This window comes from Chiloscyllium plagiosum, chromosome 24, assembly GCF_004010195.1.
Source record: "Chiloscyllium plagiosum isolate BGI_BamShark_2017 chromosome 24, ASM401019v2, whole genome shotgun sequence".
Lineage (NCBI taxonomy): Eukaryota > Metazoa > Chordata > Chondrichthyes > Orectolobiformes > Hemiscylliidae > Chiloscyllium > Chiloscyllium plagiosum.
The window spans coordinates 44,510,694-44,524,282 of record NC_057733.1 but is presented as its reverse complement, the minus strand read 5'-3'; the positions used below and the strand labels follow the sequence as shown (position 1 = coordinate 44,524,282).

The window sequence follows — 13,589 nt, the reverse complement described above, 5'->3', positions numbered from 1 at the left end:
TCGTGAGTTCATGGAATGCCCTACCAGTAGCAGTGGTGGACTCTCTCTCTTTATGGGCATTTAAGCGGGCATTGGATAGGCATATGGAGGATAGTGGGCTAGTGTAGGTTAGGTGGGCTTGGATCGGCGCAACATCGAGGGCCAAAGGCCCTGTACTGTGCTGTATTTTCTATGTTCTATAACGAATATTTGTGCTTAAATGCAACATCCACTGGAAAACTATCAAGTCCAACATGTCCCTATGTAAGAACTGGGATCAAACAACTGTGGCCCTTTTCTTTAAAAACAAATACAAATAGGAATCTGCAATTTTTATAAACTTTAAGGCTGTTTACTCAAAGGGAGCATTAAGCAAGCCACTGTTGTTAAACACAAACCTCATGTATGCTTGAAATGCTACTAAAGCTTCTCAGTCTCTGGAAGATTCCTTGTAGAATATCAAACAGATCAGGTCCCACCATAGTTAAGTAGTCAGGCAAAACTTCCAAAGGCAATAAGCTGAACCAAGATCGAAGTAACAGCCTATCCACTGTTGCCAAATGCTTGTTTTTGTCCATCAGATCAAGCAAATCCCTTATTGAAATAATTCACAGAGTCAGACAGATCACATATAATTTTGTGTGCACAAATATACAATCACAAAATATTTTCAAAGCACCTATAAATATGAAGATTTTATTAAAAACTAAACACGATTTATGTTGTGAAAGGTGAGAAGGTGTAAAAAGATTGACGTTGCAAACACTTTGACATATGATTCAGAACTCAGACATTCAAGAAAACAAATAATGATTTTGTTTCTAGAGATATTAAAGCAATCTCCTCCCCCATTTAAGTTAGGTTTACGGAGGCGTGAACAATAATCTGATGCATTACCAACTGTCCATTCATTCCATTAAATTGGACAGTAAATGCTATCAAGCTATTCAATCATAAAAATCCTGTCAACATTTTTATAAGCACATACTTTCCTGAAGTGGTCTTTGGATAGGGACGAACATCAGTAACCTTGACTTAATTGCATAATGGTCTGTAAACAATAAGCCAGCAGTATGGTGTCCAGAGATGTGTAGGTTTGGTGGGTTAGACATATTAAAAACCCCAAATGGGGTTTTGGGGAAAAGGTGGGGATGGGTCAGGGTGTGTGCTCTTCAGGTCAGTGAAGACTCACTGGGCTGAATGGCCTCATTTTGCACTGTGGGGATTCTACATCAGGGATCAAATCAGAGAGATACTTTAAATTCTTATATACTGTTAGCATATAATATAAGCTGTTCATCTCTAATTTCTCTTCAGCAAATGGGAATGAGTTGCCTTTGAGGGCAGCTGCAGTTTTGTTTAGGTGTAGGCTGATCAGTGTGCTGCTGGGCAAGGATGGTTGAGATTTAGAGGGGAACTTGCAATGGTTGTGTTTCCAAGTCTGCTGTTTTTGTCTAATTGAAAGAGGTCATGGGTTTCGAAAGTGCTGCAGTACATGTTGTAGATGGTACATAATGCTGCCACTGTGCATCGATGGTGGAGAAAGCGAATGTTGAAGTGCTGTATGGGGTGTCGATTTGACTGGGCTTATTTGTGCTGGATTGTGTTGAGCTTCTCGAGTGCTGTTAGAATCACACACCCAGACACATACAGGTTTTTCCATCATGTCTTCTGGATGATGGACAGGTTTTGCAGAGTCAAGAAAGTGAGTTACTTATGGTAGAATTCCCATATTCTTATCTTCTCTTGTTGCCACAATATTCAAATGGCTAGTACAGTTCAGCTTCTTGTCAATGTCAATCCTAGAAGGATGATGGGGGGATGGGGGAGGGGGGGTTCAATTACAGTAATGCCATTGAAAATCATGGGGAGATGGTTGGATTCTCTGTTGTTGAAAATTACTATGGCTTGGAATTTATTTGGCATGAAAGGTATATGTCACATATCAGCCCAAGGATAAATATTGCAAACACAGAAATGGCAGGAAAATCTCAGAAGGTCTGACAGCAACTGTGGAGAGAAAGCAGCACTCTCTCTTCAGAACAAATGCATTAACATTGTCTCGTAATGTTGTTTCATATTGACACAGCTGCTTCCATATCTGAGGAATTGCAAATGATTGGAAACACTGAGCACTCGAACAAACATTCCCACTTCTGAACCTATGATCGATGAAGGGACATTGATGAAAAAGTTGTAATTGGTTGGGTCTTTGTTTTAGCAGCTTCCCGATACATGGGAGTCACTGAATCGGTTGAAGATATATATTTGTGATGTTAGGGACCCAAGGAGGATGTTGGGTTGGAGCATTCACGCATTCCAGCATCTGCACTAATTTGGTCCTATTTGGTATCAATCGTTACTCCCTTATTTAAAAAGGGAGGGATGGAGAAAAATGAGAACCATAGACTTGTTAGCCTTATATCCATAGTGGGGAAAATAGCTAGATGCTATTACAAACGATGGAATAAATGGACACTTGGATAATAATGATCTGCTGGAGCATAATCAGCATGAATCTGTGAATGGGAAACAGTGTTTGACAAATCTGTTGCAGTTTTTTGAGGATGTCACTGAGAAAATTGATAAAGGGGAATTGGTCAACCGGGCATACCTAGATATTCAGAAGGCTTTTCATGAACTTCCCTGCAGAGACCTGATATGCAAAATTAAAGTATAAAGGTTAGGGGTTCCACATCTTGAAAACTGAACATTTCCTAAAGGCTACACGTCACAGAAAAGGACTGTCAAATATCAGCAAAAAAATACAGTTTGAGCAAATAAGGATAAATGGGGTTGACACACAAAATTACTAAGAATTAACTGAATGGCAGACAGGCTCTGGGAAAGAATGGCCTATTTTGTGTTTCTGTTTCCTATTTAATATTTCAGATCAGTGACGTTTCAGATCAGTGATACCAATATCAACTCTTTCTCTCAAGAGACACAGTCTAATCTGATGGTACTTTAGCATTACCTGTCTTTATTTCGAAGTTCCAGCAAGCAAAGTATTTTGCTTTTCTATTTCCTACCTACACTCTATACATACTTACATTCACACACACATGTAAATTCATATTTTTATAACTTTACGTACCAGGTATGCACACAAACAGGCAAACAAACGTGTGCATACTATGAATTTGATACACACAAAGATAGACACACTCATGCTTGCACTTTCAAATTTACAAACATTACTCCACAAAAAAAATAATGCATCCCTCCTTTACACAGGATTCTTAACAGGAGTCAGAGTGACAGGTGAAGAGAAGAGCATGCCATTCTGTCTGGGAACCTAATTTCTTACTTAGGGACCCGACTGCCAACTAACTGAACAAGTCAATGTAACATCACAGGCAATGAAATGGTCTTGTCCACAGCTCATGGGGATACTGCGTACCGATTGATCTATTGTCACATAGTTGGTTTAAATAAAGGCCTACCTCTTGAACAAATATTTGACTTTTTTTCTGAAACTGACAACTGGAAGTCCATCGAGTCCAGCCCAGCAGTCTTCAGATTTAAACGTAGTGTCCCGAAGATCTGTGTTTGCTTGATTAGATGAAACACCAAATAAATGGAGAACAGGAATGGTTTGCACCCATTTCACGATTCCCTCTTCAATACAACTCAACATCATCTGCTTCAGAAATGTTTCAATTCTATATAAAAAAATTAAAACATGGAAATTCAGATTCACTTAAAATAGCACTATGATTAATACATCGTTGTGATATAGGGGACCACAGAAGATATCTTTAACATTTTCCATGCCACAGTGCATTGTCTTATTACATTGACTTGTACCATAATATTAACTACAGAGGGTTAGAAAACGAAGTCATACTTTTTCAGGAAAAGTAAAATTAACAGTAAATATAAACAGAAGTTTTATATGATGAGTAAAGTCAGGTGGGTGAAAACATACAAGGTATCCGCACAACATCTTACAGATCATCCATAGGAACAAATCACCATCTGAACTTGCTTAATTGGCTCTGGACACCTGAGGGCTAATATAAAATGGCTACATTAAGATCACATGTTGAAGAAATTTCTGGTGAAAGGTCACTGAAACTTTTTCTCTCCAGGGATGCCACCTGATCTGCTGAGCATCCCAGCAGTTTTGTATTTTTTCAGATCTCCAGCATCTGCAGTAGTTTGTTTTTGTATTAAGACTAGAGTCCAATGAACACTGTAGGAGTACATACCTAAAAATGAGGTGCCAACTTGGTGAAGTTACGGCGCAGTGGCTCAATGGTTAGCACTGCTGCCTCACAGCACGAGGGTCCCGGGTTCGATTCCAGCCTCAGGCACATTCTCCACGTCTGCATGGGTTTCCTCTGGATGCTCCAGTTTCCTCTCACAATCGGGCGGCACGGTGGCACTGTGGTTAGCTTGCTGCCTCACAGCGCCAGAGACCCGGGTTCAATTCCCGCCTCAGGCACATTCTCCCCGTGTCTGCGTGGGTTTCCTCCAGGTGCTCTGGTTTCCTCCCACAGTCCAAAAATGTGCAGGTTAGGTGAATTGGCCATGCTAAATTGCCCGTAGTGTTAGGTGAAGGAGTAAATGTAGGGAATGGGTCTGGGTGGGTTGTGCTTCGATTTTTTGGGGACGAAGGGCCTGTTTCCACACTGTAAGTAATATAATCTAATCCAAAGATGTGCAAGTTAGGTGAATTGGCCATGCTAAATGGCCCATACTGTTCAGGGATGTGTAGGTTAGGTGCATTAGTCAGGGATAAATGTAGAGTAATAGAGGAATGGGTCTGAGTGGACACTCTTCGGAGGGTCAGTGTAACTTGCTGGGCTGAAAGGCCTGTTGCCACACTGTATGGATTCTATTCTAATCTATACTTGCATGCCAAACAGCAGGAACAGCATGCAATAGACAGGACTAAACAAGTCTCAATAAAGGGACAAGATCTAAGCTCTGAAGTCGCGTCATATGGGTCATGAATGGATGGATGAATAAAGAGCTTACCGAGGCAGCTCCACAGATATTCCCATCTTCAATGAAGGGGAGCCCAGCACATCAACACAAACAACAGGATAAAAATGTTACAGTCATCTTCAGCCAGAAGTGAAGAGTGAATGATTCATCTTGCCTTTTCCTGAGGTCACCAGCATCATAAATGCTAGGTTTTCAACCAGTTCACTCCAAATTATATCAAGAAATTGTGAAAGGCTCTGAAAACAGCAAAGGTTATTGGCCCTAACAACATTCTGGCAATAGTACTGAAGTACTGGACAAAAGAACTGAATTGCATAGCTAAGATGAGAATGATTGCCTTTGATATTGAGGTAGCTTTCAAACAACGATGGCATCAAAGGACTGTAGCAAAACTAGAATCAATGGGAATCAGAGGAAAACTCCCTACTGACTGGACTCCAAATAGCCTAGAGGAAGATATTTGTCAGTGTTGGAGGTCAATCACGTCAGCGCCAGGATATCACTGCAAAATTTTCTTATGAGAATATCCTAGGCCGAACCATCTGCTTCCTCAATGACCTTCCTCCATCATATGATTAGAAGTACGCAGGTTCACTGATGACTGCACAATGTTCAGTACTATTCCTCAGATAATGAAGCAGCCTGTGTCCATTTGCAGCAAGACCCAGACAGCATCCAGGCATGGGTGACAAATGGCAACTAACATTTGCACAATGGCCAGGCAATGATCATCTCCAATAAGAGAGATGTACCCATTGTCCTTTGATATCCAATGGCATTACTATTGCTGAATACCCAACCATCAGCAACCTGCATGCAACCCCTGACCAGAACTGTGCTGGACCAAACACATAAATGTTATGGCTACAAAAACAGATCACAGGTTAGGAATTCTGCAACGATTAGATCACCATCTGATCCCCAATATCTGTCCATAATCTTAATGTCACAAAATAGGATTGTGATGGTACTATCCACTTGCCTGGATGACTGCAGCTCCAACACACAAGAAGCTTGACACTATGCAGAACAAAACATTAGCATCCCAACAGCAAAATCTAATATTCACTTCCTCCTTCAGTAATTCACAGCAGCAGTAGTGTGTTCAATCAAAAGAAGCACTGCAGTAACTCACCAAGGTTCCTTTCTCAGCACCTTCCAAATCCACAACCTCTACCACCTGGAAGGACAAGAATACTAGAAGCATCGCCACAATGTTCCCTTCAGCTTATACACCACTCTGACCTGGAACTATATTGCGGCTCCTTCATTATCATGAGGTCAAAATCCTAAAACTCCCTCCCTAACAATACTGTGGATTGTTCCTATGCCAGAGGCCTGTAGCATAAACGCAGCTTATCACCACCTTCTCCAAGGCAATTTTGGATGGGCATAAAATGCTGGCCTAACCTGTGATGCCTATGTAAGAGATTCCATGAAACCATATTCATGAAATATTTCTTTTCAATTTGCGACCTGCAAAAATAGCATAGTTTTCTTACAGAAACAAAGGATTGCACATCCTCTATTATGTTAAACAGACCAAAGAGAATCAAAGCTTTATGTGCCACCATGGCACAGGAAAGACATGTTTGCAAATCATTGAATACTTTTGTTCTATTTACATAGTTCTTACCTTTCCCCAAAATGGAAGCTTTCTTTAAGTGTCTCGAATTCCTTGGAAAGAGTATTCGCTGAATTTTGTTGAACGCAGAGAAGATCACAGACGGTACATAAATCTGATCTTTCTACTTCAAGTTTATAAATGCCAGCCAGGTACAGGAATAGTACTCCCTTTCGTAGACGGTTTTGCACAGAACTTGCCTCAGATTTTGAAGCTTGATTTTCTGGACACTTCATCCTTTCTTTCAAAACCTTTAATAGGAGACCCTTAACCTAAACAACAAACATAACAGAATCTAAATTTTCAACATCATCTCTAGTCAGTATGGATAGAAAACAAAAACATGTATTTGAATAAGCATCAGAGTCATACTATAGAAGCAATTCCATTTGAATTAGAGCATCAGACTTTCTTTTTGGTTCAGTTTAAAAGTATTTTACATACTTCCAAAATATCCTCTTTTTTGTTTTCCTTCAAGGATGGTCTGATTTTCTTTTTGTAATATGGAAATAACACAAAGACACAACAAAGTGAAACATTCATCTGGCTTAAATAAACCACCCATATATTGCCGTTGAGTGAGTCAGGGGCTGATTATGCCTTTCAAGGGATTAGATAAATTCATTGATTTAGGATGAAAGTAAGTCAAATAGCATTGTTGTTGAAATAATTCTGGGATTTTTGCTGAGGCTTTGGAGATTGAACTTTGAGTAACATCAAATATTTAACTTATTTTCTTTTCCCATCCTAAAGTTGAAAATATGAAATAAGGTGGCATTTGAGATGAACCAACTGGAAGTGGAAGCAATATGTAACAGCAGCATAAAGTAATGAGCTTGACCTGTATTTGGGAATATTCTTCTAATTTGAAAGGACATGAGGATGGTTTTGGTTCTGGTAAACAACACAGAATTTGGCAGTTGCAGATTTTCTTTTTATCTGGCATCACTATTGAGAGGGAACCTGTATATTGCCAGACTAGAAAGGGGAATTGGTGATAGAACTGATATTTGATTCATTGGTAGATTCTGACTTTTCAGGGGTCAAAGATCAAAGAAGGATATATATTAGATTCCCTACAGTGTGGAAACAGGCCCTTCGGCCCAACCAGTCCACACCGACCCTCCGAAGAGCAATCCACCCAGACCCATTTCCCTTTGTCAAATGCGCAAGAATTTGTCAAAGGGAGAATGTGCAAACTCTACACAGTCACCTGAGGCTAGAATCGAACCTGGGACCCTGGTGCTGTGAGGCAGCAATGCTAACCACTGAGCCACCGTGCAGCACAAGAACAGGCCCTGCGGCCCTCTAACACATCTGCCTTTCCATACTAAAACCATATCTCTCTAATGCCTTCCTATTCATTATTCATCCAGGTGCTTCTTGAATGCTGCTACTCTGTCCGCTTCCACCACCTCCTCTAACAACGTGTTCCAGGCACTCCACACTATTTATGTGAAAAATGCCTCACACATCTCTTTTAAACTTTCCCCCTCGTACCTTGAACCTGTGCCTTCTAGTAACTGACCCCTCTATCCATGGAAAAAGCCTCATACTTTCCACTCTGTCCAAGCTATTCACAATCTTACAATCAACCTCCTGCGTTCCAGTGAAAACAAACCTAGTTTAACCCCAACTCTCTTTGTAGCTAAAATCCCACACACCAGGCAACATCTTGGTAAACCTTTCCCGGACCCCCTCCAAAGCATCCACACCCTTCTGGTCGTGTGGTGACCAGAACTGTACACAATATTCCAAGCATGGCCTAACTAAAGTTTTGTAAAGTTGCAGCATACCTTGTCTATCCTTATACTAAGTAACCCTTCCAATGAAGGCAAAATTGCCATAAGCCTGTTCGACTACCTTAACTATCTGTGCTGCCACCTTCAGTGATAATGTGGACCTGCACACCAAGATCCCTCTGCATATTAATCTGCCTAAGGGTTCTGCCATTCACTGTATAATTTTTCCACCTGTACTTGATATTCTAAAATACATCACCTCACATTTGCCTGAGTTAAACTCCTTCTACCATTTTTCTGCCCATGTCTCCAATTGATCTACATCCTGCTGTTTCCTCTGACAATCCTCCTCACTATCCACAACTCCACCAATCCTTGTATCATCTGCAAACTTACTAATTAAACCAGCTACGTTTTTTAAGAGCAACGTGGCTTAGAAACTCGAAATTCCTTTCCGTGAGATCATCCTCCACCAATTCCTTCTCTTTGGTGAATATGGACTCAAAGTATTTGTTAAGAACCTCACCTACCTATTCTGGCTCCACATATAGATTCCTTCCTTTGTCCTTGAGTGGGCCAACCTTTTCCCTGGTTGCCCTCTTGGTTTTTGTAAAAAGCCTTGGGATTCTCTTTAATCCAATTTGCTAACAACTCTTCATGACCCCTTTTAGCCCTTCTAATTCCTTGTTTAAGTTATTTCCTACTTTCTTTATATATTTCAAGGGTTTCATCACTTCCCATCTTCCTAGATGATACAAATGCTTCCTTTTTTTTCTGATGAGATCATAACATCCCTGGTCATATAAGGTTCACATAACTTGCCAAATCTATCCTTTATTCTTGCAGGAATGTGCCGATCCTGAACTCTTATCAACTGCAGTTTGAAATATTTCCACATGTCCGATGTAAATTTACCCTCCAACAGCCACCTCCAATCAAAATTTTCCAGTTCCTGCCTAATATTGTTGTGGTTCACCTTCCCCCAATTTAACACCTTCACCTGATGATTGCTGTTATCCCTATCTGTGAGTATCTTAAAACTCATGGTATTATAGTCACTACTCTTTTCTACAACATACTGGGCAGAATCTTCCCAGCCCTGAACTGATGTGGGCATTAACAAGAAAGTTGGGAGAATTGATGGGTAGTGAGAAGCTTCACACTGCTGTTGAGAGTAAAAAAATCCCATTTTCCAAAAAAGGCTGAATGTCGAGAGGCCTATTTAAATGCATTAACATCCTCATTTATAATATATTTCAGTTCATTGATCAGCAGTTTGTCATTCTCCCATCCACCAAATAGAAACCAGAGAGTGACAATTCCCAATATTAAAATTAAAGCAGTAACCTAAGGATGCCAGGTTGCCATTTGCTTGTCTGGACCTTCATCAATCACCAACATCTAAGGGCTTGCTTCAAGGGCCAAAATAACAGTCTATTTATGCTATTATTCGGTCCATAGTTTATAAATGTTATAAAATGTGCCTGGTTTTGATGATTTGATATCAGAGTTGCTCCTACTTAGTAATTTAAATCTAACATTCTATCAAGTGTATAATAGACAAATGAAGAAATTAAATGATCATCCAAGTGATACCAATGCCTGGAGAAAAAGTACAAAAACAGTGTTGAGAGTACAACGTAACAACGTATCATGCCATATACAAATACAATTAGCTATCTTCAGAAGGATGTGTCAGAAAAGAGGTCAAAATTCTGTGATTTTTTAAGTAAACTAAAAAGAATGGTAACTTTTTTTAATGAAAACGTTTCCATGCTAAGATTTCATGTTTAAAAAAAATGTTTCAAACACAAACTAATTTCTGTGTATAAATGTACAATGTATACATTCTGAATTAAACAGATCTTCAACACCACTTGATAATTCTACTCACTTCTTTCTCACCAATCAAAAGGGCAGACCAAAAAACTGGTCGGTTTTCAAAGACCATAGGACGCTCATAAACTTCATAGAATTGCTGCAATTGACTCAGAAAACTCTTCAAATTTTTCTCATTCCACGTTGAAAGAATGTCAAACATTGACTCCAGCAAGACTTCCCCAGCTATTAGTTTGCCTTTCCTTACATCAGTTTTTTTACCAATGTTCAACCAATTCCTAACAGAGGCTTTGATACCTCCTTCAGGGGCTGCACAGATGATATCATCATACTGATGCCATTCTGAATAAATATAAAAACAATATTTTAGAAGTGAAATACATAAAAGTACCAAAAATGCAAAAGGCTCTCTCAGGCCCTCGCTTCAATTGTTTATCTATTTTTCTTTTTAAATGATGCAATGCCTTGCCTAAATCTATTTGGATTTTTCATAGAACTCATAGAAACCCTAGAGTGTGGAAGCAGACCATTCAACTCTGAAGAGCATCCCACCTAGACTCAGTCTCCTACCCTATTCCCCCACATTTCCCATGGCAATCCACCTAGCCTGCACATCCCTGGACACTGTGGGCAATTTAACATGGCTAATCCACTTAGCCTGAACATCCCTGGGCGTTATGGGCAATTTAGCAAAGCCAAACCACCTAACCTGCACATCTCTGGAAAGAAACCACAGCACCTAGAAGAAACCCACGCAGACACAGGGAAAATGTACAAACTCCACGCACATTGTCACCTGAAGGTGGTATTGAACTCATGTTCCTGCCGCTGTGAGGGGGCAATGTTAACCACTGAGCCACCATGCCACTGTGAGGTGAGGGTGTAACTAGCAAAGCAGATCAGGGAAGATTAACTGGTTTCATATATTTGATTTTGTAATTGGCATTCAATATAGCGTCACACAAGACATTGTTACACAAAATCAAAATTTATGAGATTAACTTAGAAAAGCTAAAGTATTGGTTAATGAAAAGAAAGCAGGAATAAATGAGCAAACTTTGAGCTGCAGTTAGAGGATGGTGGGATCTCAGCCATTTGCAATCTGTATAAAATGACTTGGATGAAGAAACAGCATATTATGCAGTCAGGTTTGCTCATAACATAAAACCAGGTGGGAAAGTTAAGGATGAGGTAAGCAAACTTAGACTACAGACAGACAAGGACAGGTTAAATGAGTAGGCAACAAAGTAGCAGATACATTAAGTGGAGAATGTGAAATTATCCACTTGGCCAAATTTTGTTTTAAAATTGAGAGATTCTAATGACTGTTGGTTTGCAGTATTCGTGAAAATTTGTAGCTCAGGTTGCTTGCTTGCTCGCAGAGCTGGTGAGATTGCTCACAGACGCTTCATCACCATTCTAGGTAACACCATCAGTGCACCTCCGCTGAAGCACTAGCATCTGTCTCACTTGCTATTCATTTGTCTGGGTCTGCTGGGGTTGTGTCATTTCCAGTTCTGTTGCTGGTTCTGTTTCTTAGTGGTTGGTACATGGAATCCAACCCTACATGTTTGTTCATCGAGTTCCAGGTTGAGTGCCAGGCTTCCAGGAATTCCCACGCATGTCTCTGTTTGGCTTGTCCTAAGATGGATACGTAGTTTCCATAGTTTCACTCCCAGGAACACCAAAATAAACATATCGACAGGAATTCCGGAACTCCATTAACAAATGTGTAGAGTTGGATTCCATACATTAACGCTTAGAAACAGAATCAGCAACAAAACCGGAAATGTCACCACCAACCACAGCAGACCCTGACAAATAAATAGGAAGCATGTCAGAACACCAAAGCTTCACCAGAGGCACACTGACAATGTTACCTCAAATGGTGACGAAGCATCTGCGAGCAACTTTACCAGCTCAGCAAGCCAGTCAACAACCTCGACTGTTGGAAAGCTAAGGGATTAAACTTATGCACCAATGAAAGTTAGCATTCAGGCACAGCAAGCATTAGGAAAGCAAACGTCAGCCTTTAATGTAATTCAATTAAAATATATCTTTATTTATTGCTGAGATGTCAGCATTGTTGACATTCACTGACAATTATTAAAGAAATCATACAATTACATTAATTAATTCCTTCATGGCAGGAGGTAGAGGGTGCCAGTCAAACATTGTTTTTGTCACTGGAAGCCTGTGTCCAGAGGTGTACTACAGGATTCGATGCTCGCTTTCTTGCTGTGTGTAGTATACATCAAATGAAAGTATACAAGATGACAGAGGTGGAGGCATTGTAGGCAACTTATAGGCTCAGCCCAGGGGTCATCCTTTCCGTCCACTTCTCTTTGTTTTCCATTCCTAATTATTTTTGTCTTTTTTTAAAATCTACGTTGGCTTGTGGAGAGAGTGGTCGCGCCGTGACAGCTAAAGGCCTTGAGCAGGACAGCCAGCAGACCGGTGTGCAGCAGGATTGTCAGCAGTCACAGGACCGGAGCAGAGCAGAATAGCCAGCAGCTGGCAGACCAGGGCCAAGCAGGACAGCCAGCAGTTGGTAGGCCCGAGCTGAGTGGGGCGGCCAGTGGTTGCAGGGCCAGTATGAAGCGGGATAGCCAGCGGTTGGTGGGCCAGAGCCAAGTGGGACAGCCAGAGGTCAGTAGGCCCAAGCCGAGCAAAGCGGCCTGTGGTCACATGCCAGCGGGTTGGGGACCTGGAGGGGTTGGCCAGCAGACTGGGGACGAGTGCAGTCAGCCCGTCACAGATCTCAAACCCGGCAGTGGGGGAAGAGCGAGACCATGGGTGGAAAGCCCATGGTGTGGAGAGACTGCAGGCTACAGAAGGACTGTAATGTTTACCTTTTAAGTTTATTTCTTTATGGTCCTTATTTTTACTATGAAGAACTGTAATGTAGAACTTTTAGCTTTTCTCTTTATTTCTCTATTTTTGTACCTTAAGATTGTACCCAGGTACTTTGCACCAAAGATGGTGGTTTGAGTGGCAACACTGTACACGTCTCACTGCACTCCTTTACTTTAGTACATATGACAATGAACCTAATTCTAACAAACCTAATTTTAACTTTAATGATCGAGCCATGAATATAGGAGGCTTGATCAGCAAGTTCATACTTATGTGGTGATCTTGTGATATCAAGATCAGTGCCAGTCAGATGGGCAAAACAGTAATAGATGTAGTTTAATCCTGAAAAGTGTGAGGTCATGCATTTTGGGAGGAGTAACAAGGCAAGGGAGTACACAATGAATGGAAGGAATAAGGAATTTACTGATAATTAGACAGATCTTGGTGTGCATGTCCATAGAACCATGAAGGCAACTGAGCAGGTGGACAAAATGATTAATGAACTACTTACCTTTATTAGTTGATGCATTGATTACAAGAGCAGGGATCATGATGAAGCTGGACAAGACATCGGTTAGGGTACAGCTGGAGTA

The 13,589-nt window shown here is 40.7% G+C and overlaps 1 protein-coding gene across 6 annotated transcripts in view; it reads right to left on the bottom strand.

The window, feature by feature from the left end:
- LOC122562231 (E3 ubiquitin-protein ligase rnf213-alpha-like) overlaps positions 1-13,589 on the bottom strand; it is a 185,504-nt gene that overhangs the window by 125,321 nt on the left and 46,594 nt on the right. For all 6 annotated transcript variants that reach the window (XM_043714953.1, XM_043714955.1, XM_043714956.1 and 3 more), the window contains 4 exons: positions 10,196-10,482; positions 6,572-6,831; positions 3,426-3,644; positions 378-573 (listed from right to left, as the gene is read on the bottom strand). In XM_043714953.1, coding sequence (XP_043570888.1) covers positions 378-573; positions 3,426-3,644; positions 6,572-6,831; positions 10,196-10,482 — 962 coding nt within the window. The remainder of the gene's footprint in view (positions 1-377; positions 574-3,425; positions 3,645-6,571; positions 6,832-10,195; positions 10,483-13,589) is intronic.